The sequence below is a fragment of the Podarcis tiliguerta genome (genome assembly GCF_965153285.1).
Source record: "Podarcis tiliguerta genome assembly, chromosome: 12".
NCBI lineage: Eukaryota > Metazoa > Chordata > Lepidosauria > Squamata > Lacertidae > Podarcis > Podarcis tiliguerta.
Window position 1 is genome coordinate 27,639,102 of NC_139545.1, and position 18,132 is coordinate 27,657,233.

The following is an 18,132-nucleotide window of genomic DNA, read 5'->3' on the forward strand; positions in this document are numbered from 1 at the left end:
CACCAGGAAAAGTAATTTTCATTTTCCTGAGCTTTTAAGCGGCACTTTTAATGATGTTGCTTTTATAATGTTATGGCTTTTAGCTGATTTTAACTTTCAGGGGGTTTTATAAACTGTCCTGGGATTATAGCTGAATGGTGATATTATAGCTATATATCTATATCTATGAATGAACCATTTGTAAGCTCCAGTGATTTCAACGGGAGAGTTCAACATGTTTTTCAGTGTAGATATAAGGTACTTAACTTTGGTAGCATTGTGACGTGTGTTTTGAAACCCCACTTTTAGTAATGTGACACTAGTAAAACTCAAAATAGAAATAATCTACTTAACCAATAAACTGCACCTGAGTGATCTTTATCTCTTGGCTTGGAAATGAAAAGGATTAGTCTAAGTTCAAATGTTCTCTGTTGTGGTCTTTGCAAGAGTATGTACGCACTAACCTTTTCTCTTTGCTTTTTCTGTGGTCCAATTTGGTTTATGGCTATGTGGTAAGATCTGGTATAGCAGGGACGACAGATGCGGCTGTGTTTATGTTGTGCATTCAGTCTAGTGACCAGACCTTCAGGATTGTCTCAGTGCCTGAAGCTAATGTGTGCATATTGGGAGCAGAAGTACATATCGTGCTATGTTGCTTTTGTTTCACTGTACTATTTCAGCTAAGATGGGAGATTTAGTGCTTGACTGTTTCTTTCTCATATATATCTCCTGAGAATGGGGAACAAAATCATAGTCAGAATATATCTTCTCCTTTATATGCTGTGTGCAGAGAAAATGAATTTGCCTACTGTAGTCTGAAATAACTGAATCCAGACATTGAGGCTCTATATTTGAGGGAAAGAGGCTAGGGCCTAGGCTAGGCTATGAGGTTGGGATCATCACCCTTTGATAAGCAATGCTGTCTTCCTTACATAATGTAGCAATTTAGGCAAGGGGTAGTGAGTTCCACGAGTCGACAGTGTCCCTGGAAAAATGAAAAGCAGCAGTAGCCTGGGCACCTAGTGGTTGAAATAAAGTCAATCATGATGAAGACAATTCTGCTGTAGATATTTCCCACCCCCATTTATGTGTTACTAAAACTATATAGAACATCTTTCTTCTTCATTTTCATATGTGGCAAGTTTCACATCCTACAGTAGCACAATTAATGGTTTCTGTTGTGCTTTGCATGAAATTATTTATAGATTCGTGTGCTCTATTTTTAGTGAGCTGGCTCCATCTAAATAAGCTCTGTCACTCACAGTTCAGTTATCTGTCTTGCAGAAAAAAAGACTGATTGCTCTAGCTTTCTTTCTAGGAGCAACTTGATCCTACTTTTGCTACTGGGGAAGCTAGGCACTATTCAGTGAAATAGCATGGTGAAATTTGCCCAGAAGTTCCAGCAGAAGTTTGTTTCTCTTTCTTTATTCTCAAACATTATGAGATTATCCCAGATCCTTTCTGCATTGCCCCCAGTCTTGGAATTTTGCTGTGTGTTCACATTGCAGTGGGTTAGACTAGATTAGTCCTAGGGTCCCTTCAAACTCTTTGCTTCTATGATTCTGTTTAATGCAGAGCCGGGTTCTCTCTTGCTGTTAGAAGGACTATTTTTTTAAAAAAAAGTAAGAAAAACAACCATACTGCCCACAAGCACCTTGTGTAGAGAAGGTAGTGTTGACATTTACCAGTGAACGTACGGTAATTATTTTAATTAGTAAGCATTAAAGTGTACTGAAGTCCCTAGGTGCTCATATTCCCATTTTCTTAAAAAAGAAAAAGAGAGAGAGATATGGTTTTCATGCATACCACAGTTCTGAGGAATATGTTTGCTTTGGGATATTGTAAGATGTATATCTTACAAATCCTTGCAAAATGATATTAAGGCTAAGTAAGCACACTGGCAGCATAAACATCTCTTACAGTAAAGGCTGTGCTGCTGCTGGCATCCTAACTCTTAAGTGACATAACTAACCTAGATAAACCTCTGATGCATCAAAAGACTTGCAGTTTTGCTTTCACCCCACCCCCTTCCCCTCAGGGATTGCATTTGAAAAGAGGGAAGGAGAAGGGAAGAGAAGTCTGTACAGAATTCTGTATAGCAGTCATAACTGTTTTATATTGCAGCATTTTCTCACACACTAATGAAATAATGCTGCCAAATTAAAGGTCTTTGAGCCCAGTGATATTGGTGGAAGAATTAACTAGCATTTAATGATACTCTAACCAAGTTCAACTGACCTGACCAAGTTCAACCTTTAGCACAGAGTAGGGAACATCTGGCCAGGGGACCAAATGAGAGTATCCAGGCCTTCTGGCCCTTGGGATTCTTATATACAGGTAAAAGTCACATCCATTGTTTGTGGCCACACCCTTCACTGGCATGTGGCCCCCAGAAGGTTGTCCATGAAGGAACGGCCCCTTGGGCTGAAAAAGGTTTAACAAGCACTACCCTGTGTGCACAACTGGTCAACTATATTCTAGAACTAGGTTTTTTGCACCAGTAATGTTATATCTCTGGCTAGTTCCTGATTCCTCAAGAATGAACAATTTAACCCCCTTCCCTAGTATATTTAATCTTTTTGAACATTCTCCTGGTCCAAGTACCTTGCTCTAAATGAGGGCAAACTTGATGTGATATTACAGCCAAAGTGCATATGCTGTGTAGTGTAAACAGCACTTGCTGAGTGGAGCCTGGGCTGGTTTGGGATTGTGGAGACTTGGAGAGTGAGGAGAGAGTGTTTAAGCCACTGCTGCCAAGTACCTAATACAAAGTGTGCACATTGATTCCTTTCACACAGTTAATGTCACATCTTGTTTAGCCCTAAGCTAAAGTATGTGTAACTGAAGTAATCACACATTCTTCCCATTTACCATTCCCTCTCTTTTCCCCTGGTTCCTCTGATGTTTCTCTTCTGTCTTTCTTCTAAGGTAGAGACCAGTCAAACCTGTCTTTATAAAGCTCTGTGTATATAGACAGTACAATATAAATAATAAAAAGAAAAATAAGGCCTACCCCTTTAGGGAAGATCACAGGAGCATCTCATGGACTTGTATTGTTCCCCCTCCCGTCTGGCCATCTGCCTGCCTGGTGCGCGCTCTCTCTCTCTCTCTTCCTTTTTCCTTTCTTCATCTTTCTTTCTTTCTTTCTTTCTTTCTTTCTTTCTTTCTTACAAAGGCATTTCTTTTTCACTTTCAGTTTGGAAGCTAGCAATATTTATTGTTTAGGTCACCAGTGCTGGGGTTTGGGTTTGGGTTTTGATTTTGTTTTTTTGCAAACCATAACTGACTTCTAACCATGGTTGCAAATTTTGGATGTTAAGAATAGTTTAAAAGTAAGTTTGGCCACAATAAATTTTGTTTCCCTTTAAGAAGCAACATAATTGTGCCCATGGTACCCCCCTGGCTGAAAGCTGTTGACAAATATCACGACTGTGTGATTGGTTGTTCTGTGGCGATTCGGTCAGCTTTTTTTCAGACCACCTCCTATGGCAGGCTTAGGGGCTGCATATCCATTTGTGGATTACCTTATTTGGCATTAATGTATCTGAGTTAATTGTTTCTCAGTGAATCTGAGTGATCATCAGTTCTTCGTCGTAAAAGCAAACCATATTGTAGTTATTAAAATAAAAATACATTCCGTTCATATGAATATGTTCTACCTTGCTCCTGAAACATAACGTGGAACTGAAGTCTCAATAATTTCAAGAGAATTTATTTCTGTGTAAAGCCACATGTTTGTCTGAGGGGTGTGTGTGCTTAAAATGTGCATTAGAAGAAGTTTGGGGCCAACATGCCTCTCTGTTCCATGTGTGCCTGACTCAACTCACCCCTAAAAAAATGGGAGTTTAGGGTTTGGGAGGAAGCTACTGTAACATGCACCCTTCCCCTAACCCCCTCATTCTCAGTACTAGCTATGTATAACTGCTGCTAGACCTTGTTAAAGTAAGCCTAGCTATTCTAAATTGGCTTCCTCTATCTGTCATCTATTTATTTCAGTAGAAAGGAAACATTGTTTTGTTAAGTAGCAAAAGTGTAAGGAGAGATTTGGCTATTACTGCTTCCCATACAAAATGTAAACATTGCTTGTTTTGTGTCTTATTGTATTCCAGACCAGTCTTTCCATATGGGGATGGGGAAGCCTTGGCGTCGTGCTTTTTCTAATAACATTTGGACCATTCGCTATATTTTACTTTGCATTTTATATTCTCTGCTTCGTGGGTGGGTAAGTATGCTATTTTGTGTGTGTTTGATATATGTAAAGAAAGCATTGTACTTAAGAACGATGCAGTATAATTAGAACTATTTTGATAAATATGTTCCCTTTAAGAAAGATCAAACAAAAAGAGATTATAGTCAGCAAGACAGGTTTCTTAAATAGGTCCCCAGCTTCTTGATGTCTGCAAAGACGAAACATTGATAAAGAACCTTGTTATTATTATTCATCTGTTTGGCAGTATTATTCATCCTTTCTGCTTCTTTTCAAGATAATCAAGCATATTTAAGTAAATTACTTCACTGTACCTGCACGTTTTTTGATAGCACATTGTTATACCCATTATGAGATAAAATTCAACGAGTCATTGACTGTATGGAGGCCTCAATTGAAGAGTTCAGTCAAGGACAAATTAACTATCACGAAAATGTATAACCCATATTCACCCAAGGCTTTCTTCAAGACAGGTTAAAGTGAAATCACTTTAAATGCATAAATAATTTCTCTGTTTTATTTTCATCTATTCCTATAAACCCATTTCTTTCTGTGAATGCTGCAACTCAATTTAGGGCTTATCCACACTTCCATTCCTTCCAGGCACAGTCTTCACTTAAAAGCTCTGTATCCAAGTGCCCTTTTTGTTGTTGCTGCTTTGTCTGCGAAATCCAATCTTTAAATTCAGTCGGAGCAAATGTCAATCTGCAGAAAACCCAAATTGATGTTTGCTCCAATTGAGCTCTAAAGAGCAGGTTTTCACAGGGAAAACTCCAGGCGGCGGGTGTGTGTGTGTGTGTGTGTGTGTGTGCTTTAGAGCTTTTAAGCACAGAGGTATGCCTGGAAAGAGAGGAGCAAAACGTAAATGTGAATAACTTACCATAAGTTAATACCATATTGTATTAACTTTTACTATGGATGAATTGGTAAATTCACAGGAATGAAGTTAATTCAAAGATGTTAAGCAGGATTTGTGTTCCAAAAAATAAGTTTGTTTAATACAAATATTTTTGCAGTATTTAAACAACATTCATTTAGCACTGAGTAGGTGGAGGCTTGGGGAACAAGTTTTGGCTATTTTTTATTTAGAAAGTTAGTAGATTATCTCACTGTTTGAAACTTACAATATAGTTTCATTCTTCTAGGGGCTTTGTGGTAACACTCTTGTTTGGGAAAAACAACTCAGAGACGTACCTTGAACGGTGTGAACACTCCTATCTTCCTCCAACATCATTTGGTATTACTAAGGTAAGCAAAATATACTGGCATTATTTTTCGCAATTTATTCTCCGCAAGTCAAACTTTTTTGTGCTCATGCTATCTGCCAAATTTCCTTTTCAAGTTAGCAACCAAAGAAAAGGTATTATAGGCAATTTAAAGAACACCCCCCCCAACCTTTGTTATTAAACAACTTCTGCTGATGGTTGATATATCAATTTTGGTTATACTGAAAATGAAGTCATAAATAAAGTAAGAATCGTGAAGTACTTTATAAACAGAATAACATGATGATGTGTGTGAACTCCCAAATGACTTTTTCTCTCATGTGATTTCTCTCTGAAACTTCAACAAGATGATGCATGAAATGCGTGATAGCATTTCTGTCAGGGTAGATCAGGTTTGGGACTGTGGGGCATGTAGAGAGGAGTTTAGCTTTATTTCAATCTGGTCTAATCCAGATTGGAGAGCGGTACAGCTGCTATTTTTAAAACAACGAACAAACCCAGATACATTAAATGCAACATTACATCTTGCTTATCGCTTAGTTTAGCTTTCTCTCTTTTTCTAATATTGTATTTTATGTATATTTTCTGCAAATTAGCCCCAAAGTGGTTTTTGCTGTCTGTCCTGGCAGGATCACCATTCCAGACCTTTCATCTTTTTTAAGTTGATACATCTGCTTCTTCAGCTGACTTAATTGGACTTTCATAGTCTTAGACTGAAAAGTAAAGCTTGTGCTTGTAGTACATGCGGGAAGCTTGCCGCCTTTGGTTTAAATTCTAAGTTGCTAAGATAGACAAGGTATGAACAATGAAGCTGTCTTTAGTGGTTTAACTAGAAGCTGTTGCCTAAAACTTAATCTTGAATGTCGGGTCCTCCTCCTGCAGTTTGAATAAAATATGCTTAGATATATATCTGTTTTTGTGTCTGTCTGAATGTATTGATGAAAACTATACTACATTAATGCACTGTTTAACACTGGACCTGCTACAAGCTCTGTAATCTCAGTGGATTTTGATCATGGCTATCCTTAACAGCACTTCCATGTGCTTTTTAAATATGGTATCCTCACACAAAGGGTTGCTGATAGCACAAAATCCAGTAGGTGTGTCCTTTGCTGAATCCTTTTTGCATCGTAAACCATAAGCATGTGTCAGAATTTAATTTTTTTATGAATTGACTTAAGTGTCCATTCTCTCCCAAAGTGCATAGAAGAAATGAAACAGGAAAGCAAGCCTATTAAGATTGATAGGAGGTTGACTGGAGCCTATATAATTGATGAACCTTTGCAACAAGTAAGTTTTGAAAAATAATTTAATTGCAAATCAGACTATAGCCATGGCCATGATATTCTGTGACATTTGCTGTAGTAAGATTTTTTTGTGGGATGCTGAAATAGGAGAACTTTCAAGCTGGTATATATTGAGTACACATATGTTCTTATTCCTTGTCTCCTTGGGGCTGAAATAATGAGCATACTGGGCTGAATATGGTATGTCTCTGACCATTTTACACTTCACATTATTTCTGGTGATAGATCAGGTAGAAATCACGTCCTAAATGTGGTTAGCGCCTTTTGAAGTGACTTGGACTTTCTGGCTGTTATCCCAAGGAACTGAAGGACTTAGTAGTGTTTTCATTGAATCACATCTGTCTCATATATTTATTGACATATGTGTTAAAGTTGTAGATAGCCAATACAACACGTTTCCCCCATAAGTACATGAGTATAACCTGAAGGTGCCTAAAGCTACCATCTTACTGAAGCTAAGGAGGTCTGTTTCTGGCTAGCCCCTGAATCGGTGTCTGCCAGAGTACCACATGGAGCCCAAGGTGGCATGCAAGATGGAAGAAAACTGGGTTTAAAATATAAGAGAGTAAACTGGCTAAATAATACCTTGTCCAGATTGTTTTTGCATTCCTTGTTGTGGGTCCACTTCAAAAGGTCTTACTAAAAGAGCTGGTTTACATGTAATGCTAAACAATGGTCTGAAGCAGTTGTTAGTTGCTAAACAAGCCAACTATAAAATATGTACGGTTTATATTCGGTCATTCTACATGCTTAGATTATACTCTGAATTATCACCAGGTAGACTTTGGTTGTTCTGGTTGAAGTGGAGGGTGGGGGGAAGGGGCAGACGATGATTACTGTTTACTTATGGTCTTTGCCCCAGACATGGTTGATGTATGTAACCAGAAACAGATAGCACAGAACTAGCACAGAACTGCAGAAGCATCAAGCAAGATCTAGAACTGAATTGTGGTTTCCTCAATTAGGAATGTATATCACTACTCTTGCTTGCTCCCTGGTTTTTAGAACTTGAAAAATTAAAGTCTTTCTGACACTGTAGTATATTTACATTATATTTAATGTAAATTCATACTTTGAAAGGACATGTGCTGCACCCTTGAGGAAATGCACTTGTGGATGTAAAGGAGGACATAAATATTTAATAAATGGTTCCCCACCCCCTCTAAAAAGAGTCAAATGCTCTATGAATTTTGAGCAGAACTCTTTATCAGGGCTAAAATATATGTTAACCATTCCAATCAATTATAAAATGCAGTGATAGGAACAGGCATGAATCTTTAATTTGCATACTCCCTACTCTGCTTATCCCTTCTCCATTTATGAGGGGAGGGGATTAGAAGCTTCCATTCCTTTTTTTTGCTTTTTTTTGCAGCAAACCTCAGTTTGCTCTTTAATCCAAACTCAACAAACTATGGTTAAAGAAAACTAGGATCCCAGACAAAGCTGTAAACTATCATTTGCTGCAAATAGATATGGAGATTTCTAATCTCCTTTATTTCCACTTTAAGTAAGAGAAGGAAACAGGACATGTACGCAAGGCTTGCCCTGGGTCATACTCAAAATGCAAAATAGTTTTGCTGGTTTTTCCAAAGCCTTTCAAAGCTTGCAAGCAGCATGATTACTGAGGGAAAAAAACTTTTGTACTTTTTGTACTCATTAGCTAAGGGGAAACTTCTGTATAATGTGGGGTGGGGGTGGGGTGGGTGGTTTGTATGTTTTTGTAGGGGTGGTGGTAAATTTGCCTTAGCACTGGGTGGATTTCATGACCTGGTGTCTTTGAGTCCTTGACATCATTCCTAGACAAATACTGAGATTAGTTTGGATATCTGGAGATTTAAAGCGTAATTTACTGTTTGCTGTTTTGTCTTAACATTTCAAGCTTTGATCCTCCCCCCCTTCCCCTGTATTATTCTCTACTGTTGCAAAATACATAAGGCGTTTAACCTCTCATTAACAACAACAAGCTTTTATATATTGTTGTTGTTAATGAGAACATAACCCCTTTATGTAAGTGCTTAATTCTAAGATTTGTGGAATTAAAATCAAAAGCAAAGTAAGCCTTGTGGTGCTATTTGTAAGATTTGGAAAACACTATTGATGGTAGTTTTACATCATAGGTACCTGTGGCCACAGTTCACTGTAGGTTTGGTGAAAGGAATTGTGAAGTTTGCCATGTTTAAAAAGGCACTGACTGCTACTTTAGTCAGAAAAAGTTTTTCAGTATTCTCATGTAACAGAGATGTAGAATAAACTAGACATTTAGGGAGTGGACTTGTGAAATCAGGCAACACATATTCATTCTCTCTCCTGCACAAACATTCCTTCTCCCTTGATGTACTCTACCAAGAGTCGCTGTATAAATGCAACTGTAACCAACCTGATTTTAAGTAAATCAAGATAAGGGCAAAAAAAACCCCTCACTCTGATAAGCCACTCTGAGCCTTTATTTAAGCAAGTGGCTATGATCCAGAACACGAAAGGTAAATACTCTTGAGCCAATGTGTTCAGTGACCAGCAGCAGGAGAGCTCTGCAGTGTGCTTGTGATCATGAGCACACCCAGAATTGCGATTCATGTTAGTGTTCCGAATTTCTCACATTCTGAATGAGAATTGTGTCGCACAATTATGGCTTCATTTGCATGTTATGATGAACAACAGTTGATAAGTTATTGTAATGACACCTAAGATGGGGCTTTTGGTTCTATCTGCTTGTTCATGAAGCATCGAGGGTTGTTTTGCTCCTAACAAACTCTGGTCAGCAACCCAAGAACAAACCTTGGCTACAGATTGAGGTTTGCTAGGATCAGAGTTTGTTTTCTCCAAATTCTAGCAGGGAGGAGGGAAGCACACCACATAGTTGTATGAACTTTGGTATACTGTTTTATGTGAACCAGGCCAGCATCACAACTTTAGCCCTTATAAGCGTTATTTGTTTAGCACAATTTTCAGATAATGTAGAAAAATTATACACATGAATGTTTTAATATTTTATTTATCTAATTTTATACAATTTTAGGTTATCCAGTTTTCCTTGCGTGACTATGTCCAGTATTGGTATTACACACTAAGTGACGATGAATCTTTTCTTCTTGAAATCAGGCAAGCTCTCCAAAATGCACTAATTCAGTTTTCTTCTAGGTAAGAATTGCTTTTGTTTTTCAAACAAACCACAAAAGCTTTCCCTAAAATTATCCCAGTAGCTTACAAAAACAGATTAAAAATGGTTCTTAATTCTTCCTTGCAATATATTAGTAAGTTGCATGCAATAAAAACAGATGGTATCACAAAAGGTTGCACACATATATCATGTTTTGTGAGTTTGTGTTACAGCTGATTGCTTACAAGGACAACTTGGCTTTTTTAAAGAGGGGAATATTTAATAGGTTCCGACCTAGAATCATAGAATTGAGGAATAGGAGGGGACCACAAAGGTTGTCTAGTCTCACCCTCTGCAGTGCAGGAATATTTTACTGAACATGGGGCTTGAACTCAAAACCCTGAGATTAAGAGTTTCATGCTCTACCAACTGAGATATCCCTGGATGTATACAAGTAATTGACATTTCATATGATGATCAACAACCTTTGAAAACTTGCCTGTATCAAATGATAGGAGAAACTTATTTTGTTGTTTCAGTTTACTGATCGAAGAAACCACTTTTTCATCTCATAATGAGAAAGTAATTAAGTGGCAATAAGGTGCTGTGTAACTTGTGAAATTCAGCCAAATATTATCATCTTTTTACTGTGAAATATGACCCTTCATATCCTGAAAGTTTTTAACATTACTCACTTCTGCTCACTGAAATATAATGTGGTTTCACTGCTTGTTCTCACAAGCAGGAAGAAGTTGGACATCTTTTTCCAGCTCATATTTTCAGCATTTATTAAAAATGTAACGATAAGTTGGAGCCACAGTAGGTTAGTTGTACTTAGTTCTCATTGCAATAAATGTGAATCATTTGTCATGATTTAAATCCTTTTGGTTTCAGTAGGAGTTTAACTAGATTAATCTGCTTCTAACCCAATATGTACAGATGCTGATTAGCCATTTCAAACTACCTGGATCTCCCTTTGGGCATTAAATGAAGTTTCTTTAGGTGGGAGTCTTTATTTAGATCCACTACATCATCAGATACTTTATTTCACAGAACTGTACACATATTATTGTGTTACACAAAACAGTTTTAACATCATAACCTTCAGTTGTTGAATGGTTAGATTGTTCACCAGATGTTACTAATACTTACAGAGCATAATGCCATACATTTGGGATTGGTTTTTGTTTTGTTTTGTCTCTCTGGAATAGGGATGGTTCCAGGAAACAAATTATTGGGCCAGTTTGTCATGGGATAGGACAAAGTTTCATTCCATCCTGTTTCTGCATGGATTTTCAAAGACAAAACTATATGTTTCCTTTAAAATCCAGAGGTTTATGACATAAAAATTTAGAAAAGAACATGAAGTGGTCCAAGGGCTGCATCTCTGTCATATTTTGATGTATTTAAAAAGTAATTCCAGATGCTTATGAGTTGTTTGATTATATGTGAGATTCCTGCCATCACATGCATTGAAATCATTGCAGCAAGTCTTTCTGAGAGTGATGGGTCTGGATGACACGCTGTTGCACTATAAGGAATTTTAATGTACATTCTACATATTTATGAGTACGGTAATTGGACATCCCCTTAGTTTTAGGGGCAATTGAGTGTAAAATGCATGAAATGTATGCAAGGTTTCCCTGAGAGTAACATCACACCATCAAGACTCGGTGACGTTTGCTATTTTGATTTCTACATGTGATGGCTGGAGACCAGCACACTTTGTAGTGGCTGAAATAACTTATAAAAGAAACAGATAGGCAAAGTTCAAACCACCTCACATACCAATCCGTAAGAGAATGGGAATTCAGCAAAGCACAGTTTTGGAGCAAGCCCCTGCTCTGATCTCTGCATTGATCCTCCTGGCCAATTCGATCAAAGGTGTCTACTTTAGGATCACAGCTTTCTAGTTCCTTCCTCCCTCATCCATGTGCTTGAGATGTCTTGAACAGCATTTTTATGTAAGGTTGCCACCTACTGTTGTATTCTACTATGTGCAACTTAAGTACTGTAAAGAATTGCTATTACTTGAATTCATTTTTTGTAACCAACAACATGCTAATATTACATGCTAATCATAATTCTATAACAGTTCACTGTAAAACAAAACAAACAAAAAACCTTCTCTAAACATACTAGGGAGTAAGGACACTTTTGAGTACAATGTACAGTGGTGCCTCGCAAGACGAAAAGAATCCGTTCCGTGAGTCTCTTCGTCTAGCGGTTTTTTCGTCTTGCGAAGCAACCCCATTAGCGGATTAGCGCTATTAGCGGTTTAGCGGCTATTAAAGGTTTAAGGGATTAGCGGATTAGCTGCTAAAAGGCTATTAGCAGCTTAGTGCCTTAGAAAAAGGGGGTGGGGAGCGGAAAAAAATTGCAGCAACTCGCAAGACATTTTCGTCTTGCGAAGCAAGCCCATGGGAAATTCGTTTTGCGAAGCACCTCCAAAACGGAAAACCCTTTCGTGTAGCGGGTTTTCCGTCTTGCGAGGCATTCGTCTTGTGGGGCACCACTGTAGTTTACTGTTGAGAAAACATGTTTAAAATTGCACTGTCTGTCTGCTTTATAACATTATGTCTATGTAGTATTTCTTTATTTTGAAAGGTCAAAAGAAGTAGATTGGCAGCCTTATTTTACCACCCGGCTCGTAGATGACTTTACCACTCATCTAAGAGTATTCAGAAAAGCTCAGCAAAGGATAACAGAGAAAGAGGATCAGATTAAGGGTAATGGCTACAACTTTCATATGTTGTTTTAAAATTTGTAATTAATTGAGTTGTGTAAAAGGTAGCCTGCAGCTATTTCTCAATGCATTTAGCTGCTGTTATCTTACAGATAAGAGCTTAGTGTGTGCAATATCTTCTTTTACAGTGGTTTTAATTGCCACAAGTGCCTTAGTTTGGCATTAAATATGTATCTACTAGTGATAAATAAATATCAGGTTTAAACAATATGGGTTCCATTGTTTGACACAAGAGTGCAAGTTGTCTCCACTCATATTCCTCCTGATTTCCTATTCTCCTGCTCCCCAGGAAGGGTTTTTCAGGGAGGCAAAGGGAACAGGAAATTATCTTTGTGGGGGCAGAGTATTGTATGCCAGCCCTCTTCTGTCTTGACGGAAGTCATTGGGCAAGATAGATGCTCCTCCGCAGCAGAAGCTTTCATTTCTCTGTCTAGATAAATGTATTCTGACTGGTAGCTAACATAAGTCTGCTTGAAAAGGCAGATTAGGTGATTCACTGGTTTGGGATGTGATTGATTTGGTCTTCTGGTGATTTTCCCAATTGAAAGAACTAAGTACTTAAACTGGAAACTTATGGTATCAGAAATAAAAATTACAGTACAGCCTGTACTCTAATGGTTGAGAGAGCAGTTGCTTCCTGTCACACAGACTTCCATTTTCAAGGAAAGCAGTTGTGATTATTCTTTGTGTATGTTACCAAACACAAGGACCAGAGTCCCTGCTGTGGCCATTTCCTGGCTTGTAACTCTTGGCTTCTGTTTTGACTGTAGTGGAAGTGCACACAAATGTAGTCACTGAACTAAGCTTTAAGATTTTCCTCATTGTGAAATACATATCCTGTCACACATGAGAAAAGAAAATTAAATTGCTAAGCAGATTTATATTTAAATAGTTAAGAAGTTTCTCATAGAGGTTCATTTGGAAAAAGAATCTCAGTGCAGCTGATGTGCTCAAATTTTCCAATTCTATTTAGATGGGGCAGAAGACCTTGTAAATACATTTTTTGAAGTTGAAGTTGAAACGGAAAAGAGAGTCTGTCGTGATCTCGTCTGCACATCTCCCAAAGATGAAGAAGGTTTTTCCCCTTGCTTTCTTCAGTTTCGTTGTGACTAAATTAGAGCAGCAACCAGTCTCCTAGAAATAAACTGAGATTTCTAAGTGGATCATTGTTAATCCCTCGTATTTAATTAAGTGTACTTCTGCTGCATAGTTTTGACATTGAATTTTGTTATTAATTAGAAGTAGGAATAATGTATTTGTAACAGAAAAATAAAATTCTTTTCTATTAGTTTAGAAGTGAGACTTGTGGCTCTACATTATATATTGCAACCTAATATTGTATTCCTAGAAAATTATTACCAAGAAGTGATTTTCTGGATTATTGTCATAGAAAATGTGGTGGTGGCATTTATTGTAATATATAATGATTTCTATTCTGCTTAAAATATTTGAAAGGAATATGTTTAACACAATATTAGATTTTGTTATCCACTGTTTTCTTTTATATCTTGTACCTTTAGGATTCCTAAGGGATCTGTGTGAAGTTTTACTGTATTTATTGCTACCTCCTGGAGACTTCCAGAACAAGATCATGAGATATTTTGTCAGGGTAAATTTAGTTTCCTACCCTACTCCAGGAGTGTCCAATACTCCTTAGCCTAGGAACTGCATGATGTTTATATAATCAGGCACCATAAGATTTTTATATCTAGCTCTGTCTGGTAATTAAAGCTTTTGCAATTCTCTGTTTAATTTCAGTCAATCTGTTTTTAAGGTATAAATGACTTAGGTTGCTATCCTGTATCTACTTACCTCATTTCTGAGACTCACTTCTGAGTAGGCCATATAGTGTTGCTCTGTGAAATATGAATGTGGAGTGTGAGAAAACTAAAAATGAAATGGCGTGATTAAAAAGACCATTAAAAATGAAATGGCATGATTCAGTCCACCACTGGGTACCCAAGCAAGGAAGGTTCCCACAACTAAAGCCCAGCTTCCTCCTTGCTACCACCACCACCAGACATGTATACTCACCACTTGTATATGCTCATGTTCACTCACAGTGTGTTTGCTGTTAAGGGATGGCCAGCCTGTCGTGTCCAAGGGGAGGCTAGATGAAGTTATTACTACTTACGTTGCCTTTCCATATGTATTCTAATACACATACAAGGGCAGGAAGGGCATTTAGAAATATGGGTGGAGCTGCTTCACTCATGGTGAGCTAGATCATGCCTGTTATACAAAGAGTGCATACAGTATTGTACCTTTTGGAGGAGCAGAAGAAAGAGGATATTTTAAGAGAGAAATAACTTCTAATTCCAAACAGTCAGTTAACTCTAAATATAGAAGAGTAAAAGAAGAAGAAAAGACAAGCCTGAAAATAGTACTGAAAAGCTTTAACAGAATATTAATTTGCCCAGTAGACTGTGGAAACCTTCCTTGGGCACTGAATGAACCATCATAATTTAAACAATGTTAAAATATTAACAATGCAACATGTATATGGTATTCATAGTCATTAGTTATATTAAACCTATGTTAAAAAGTACATACAATTTGACTATGAACAACTTTGCATTCTTTGAATTATGGTTTGTCATTTCGTTTCCCCTGAGGAAGGTTGCTGCTGAAATGCATTCAGCAATTTATTATTTTATTAGAGTTCCTTACACTTTTCAGTACTATTTTCAACCTTGCCTCTTTATTCTTTTCCTGCTCCCTTGTGTTTGAATACAGATCAGAAAGGAATTCCATCTTTAACTTACATATTTAATTATGTTTTGACTTGAAGATGGAGCTGGAATTGTGGTGGCAAGCCTTTCAAGACGCCTAAGCCCTAGAGTTCTTGCTTGTCAGTCACATCATAAAGTGGGGGAGGAAGAAATTCATATTGGTTGGTAGGTTGCACTGGAGAATCAGTCAGAAGGCTCTGCAAATATTGGTTTATTTGAGAACCTATCTCCTTGTGCTATAGAGGGAGGTTGCATCTTCTATTGCATCCCATTAAGTGCAAAGCAGAACTTGCTAATAAGACTAGGATTCTCCAGCCCTGCAGAGTCGCCAGCTATGACAATTAAACCCTTATCTCCTGTTTGAGCAGCTCAGCTGCTTCTCACCCCTGACAAGACATTTGTAAGATTACATTGCTAAACATGAGCCCTTTTGCGATTGCAATAAGGCAGAGAACAAGGCTGTGCCTGTTGTCCCGTTACCACCAGCAATGCTTCCCCTTCTCCCTTCCCTATCTATGTGTTGAGATGTCTGCAGTAGAAAAACCTGCTGAACACATGTAGGCACTCCATGTGATCATTGAGCATTCCAGATCATGATGAGCTTCTGCATGCCTTCAGCAGGACTCACCTTTCTTTACTAATATTTGGATAGTGGAGCAGGGGTGGGTGGGTTGCTGCTGGGTTGATGGAGTCAGGATGGAACTGACACAGCCCTGTTCTCTCTCTCTCTCTCTCTCTCTCTCTCTGTGTGTGTGTGTGTGTGTGTGTGTGTGTCTGTCTTTCTGTCTCTCCCTGCCCTCCACCCCCATTATTATGATTGCATGGAGTAAAAGGAGCTTGGCCTTACTGGCATTCTCTGAATCAAGGGAAGATGGGCCTGCTCTATTTGGGTGCTTTTGTGTCAGTTTGAGTTTGGATATAAGTACAGTGGAACCTCGGAAGCCAAACACCTTTGAACTCGAACGTTTCGGCTCCCAAACGATTGAAAACCGGAAGTGATTCTTCCAGTTTTCAAACGATTTCCAGAAGCCAAATGTCCGGCGCAGCTTCCGATTGGTCACAGGACACTCCTGCAACCAATTGGAAGCCGCACCTTGGTTTTCAAATGGATTAAATTTGAAAACCAAGGTATGACAGTATAGGTTTACGAATCTGGCTCTTTGAAGCTGACAAGGCTTCAAAAAGTGGCTTTCTGGAATATTTTTTTCTAGAAAAAGTTGATAGAGAATTTTATTTTCTTTTTATTCGGCTTGTTTTGCATTAGTTTTTGTTTTAGTTGAGGTCTGGCCAATTTATTGTTCCTTATTTTTCAGGAAATCCTTGCTCGAGGAATTCTTCTTCCATTAATAAATCAGCTCAGTGATCCTGATTATATTAATCAGTATTTCATATGGATGGTAAGCTTTTTACACTTGAACAGTATCTAGTATTTAGAATGTTTGTCTACGCACATGGGGCTGGTTAACATGTCACTTCAAAGCACAGTTAAGCTAAACTAGGAATTAAAGCTGCCTGCAAAGCTTGATGAAGATACACCCACTTTGCTTCTCCATTCCTGGCACACTGCAAGGAGCTGAGCAATGGTTGGGCTTAGTGCTTGCATCTGACCCCCGGCTTGTAGGCTGTCCCACTCAACCCCCACTCCCCAACTTACAATTAGGGTTTGTTGTTAATTTACCTCACATGGTTTGTCTGGGGAAGACAAACCATGTGCCTAGGTTTGGACTTAACGCTAATCTCAACCATGATGTAGCTATTAGCAGGGTTGCTGCAGCTGCAATCTTTGCTCAATACAGCATCATACTGTGTGTTCACCTGTAAAACATAGTTAAGCATAACTGGTTAAAATTGAGATGAGACCCAAGCCATTATGTTGTCACTTTTTAATATACTTAAATAACAACAGATATATTGTAGAAGTTGACAGTGCAATCATTTAAAAAAACACCCAGTGCTGTTAATCTCTTTCAAGGTAATACTTCCTAATTTTTTGAAGCAGCATTAGTAGGAGTGGAACATAGCTTGAAATTAGGAGAATTGTTCGATGTTAATAACAGTAGAGTGAAGATTGGGTTGCGAAGGTTATTGCTTAGAAGGTCCAATATGAAGATTTAACAAACACCCAGTTGAGGGGAACTTAAAAAGGAAGGTTGGACTGTAATGCATTGAAAGGAACTATGTCTTGATATATCAGTCTAGCCTGCTTGAGAAACAGTAGATTAACATGTATTATCTTTTTCCATGTTCATTAGATTCGTGATTCAATTTGCAACTATGAGGCCTTTATGAACATTATTAAAGTAAGTGACAAAGTAGGGGAGTTGGAAGCAGTAAGGGATAAAGCAGCAGAAGAACTACAGTATCTTCGATCTTTAGATACAGCTGGAGATGGTTAGTATTTAAATTACAATTGCAAATTAAAGCATCAATAACATACTACTTGGTTTAAATATGTAAAGGACTGAGAATTCTTAGTTTGAGAGCTGAAGCATGGAGGAAAAACCATATTTGCGAGTGTGTTTTCATAAAATGTAATCTCCCCCCCCCCCCTTTTGAATGGCTAGGCAAACATTGAGCTAAATAGGGTGACTTTTGATAACATTTGTTCTTTTAAGAGGTGTACTGGATTAGAAGGCACAGACAAGGAATGCAAAAGCACCTTTTTTTGTTTGAGTTAATTCTTACAATGCTAGAAATGATGAGGACACTTTGTTAGCATTTATTTACCTAAAACCATTGCCTTGTTTTCTCTGCAACAACCTATGCAGTAGGCTACTTGTATTACCATAGGGTAACTAAGGTTGCTGGTGATCTGCAGAAAGCTATGCATTAAGTTCA

General features: G+C 38.0%; 1 protein-coding gene and 1 long non-coding RNA gene across 10 annotated transcripts in view; both read left to right on the forward strand.

Moving 5' to 3' along the window:
• Window positions 1-18,132, forward strand: part of LOC310660671 — a 365,222-nt gene that overhangs the window by 231,279 nt on the left and 115,811 nt on the right. The gene's annotated exons all lie outside the window — the stretch shown is intronic.
• SNX13 (sorting nexin 13) overlaps window positions 1-18,132 on the forward strand; it is a 66,483-nt gene that overhangs the window by 20,738 nt on the left and 27,613 nt on the right. For all 9 annotated transcript variants that reach the window (XR_014503516.1, XM_083405354.1, XM_083405350.1 and 6 more), the window contains 9 exons: window positions 4,089-4,201; window positions 5,332-5,434; window positions 6,613-6,702; window positions 9,736-9,857; window positions 12,424-12,545; window positions 13,536-13,637; window positions 14,083-14,171; window positions 16,608-16,691; window positions 17,547-17,685. Coding sequence is in view for 7 of the 9 variants with exons in the window: in XM_083405354.1 (XP_083261480.1) it covers window positions 4,089-4,201; window positions 5,332-5,434; window positions 6,613-6,702; window positions 9,736-9,857; window positions 12,424-12,545; window positions 13,536-13,637; window positions 14,083-14,171; window positions 16,608-16,691; window positions 17,547-17,685 (964 nt within the window). In the remaining 2 variants the exon portion in view is untranslated. Of the gene's footprint in view, window positions 1-4,088; window positions 4,202-5,331; window positions 5,435-6,612; window positions 6,703-9,735; window positions 9,858-12,423; window positions 12,546-13,535; window positions 13,638-14,082; window positions 14,172-16,607; window positions 16,692-17,546; window positions 17,686-18,132 lie in introns of those variants that run through there.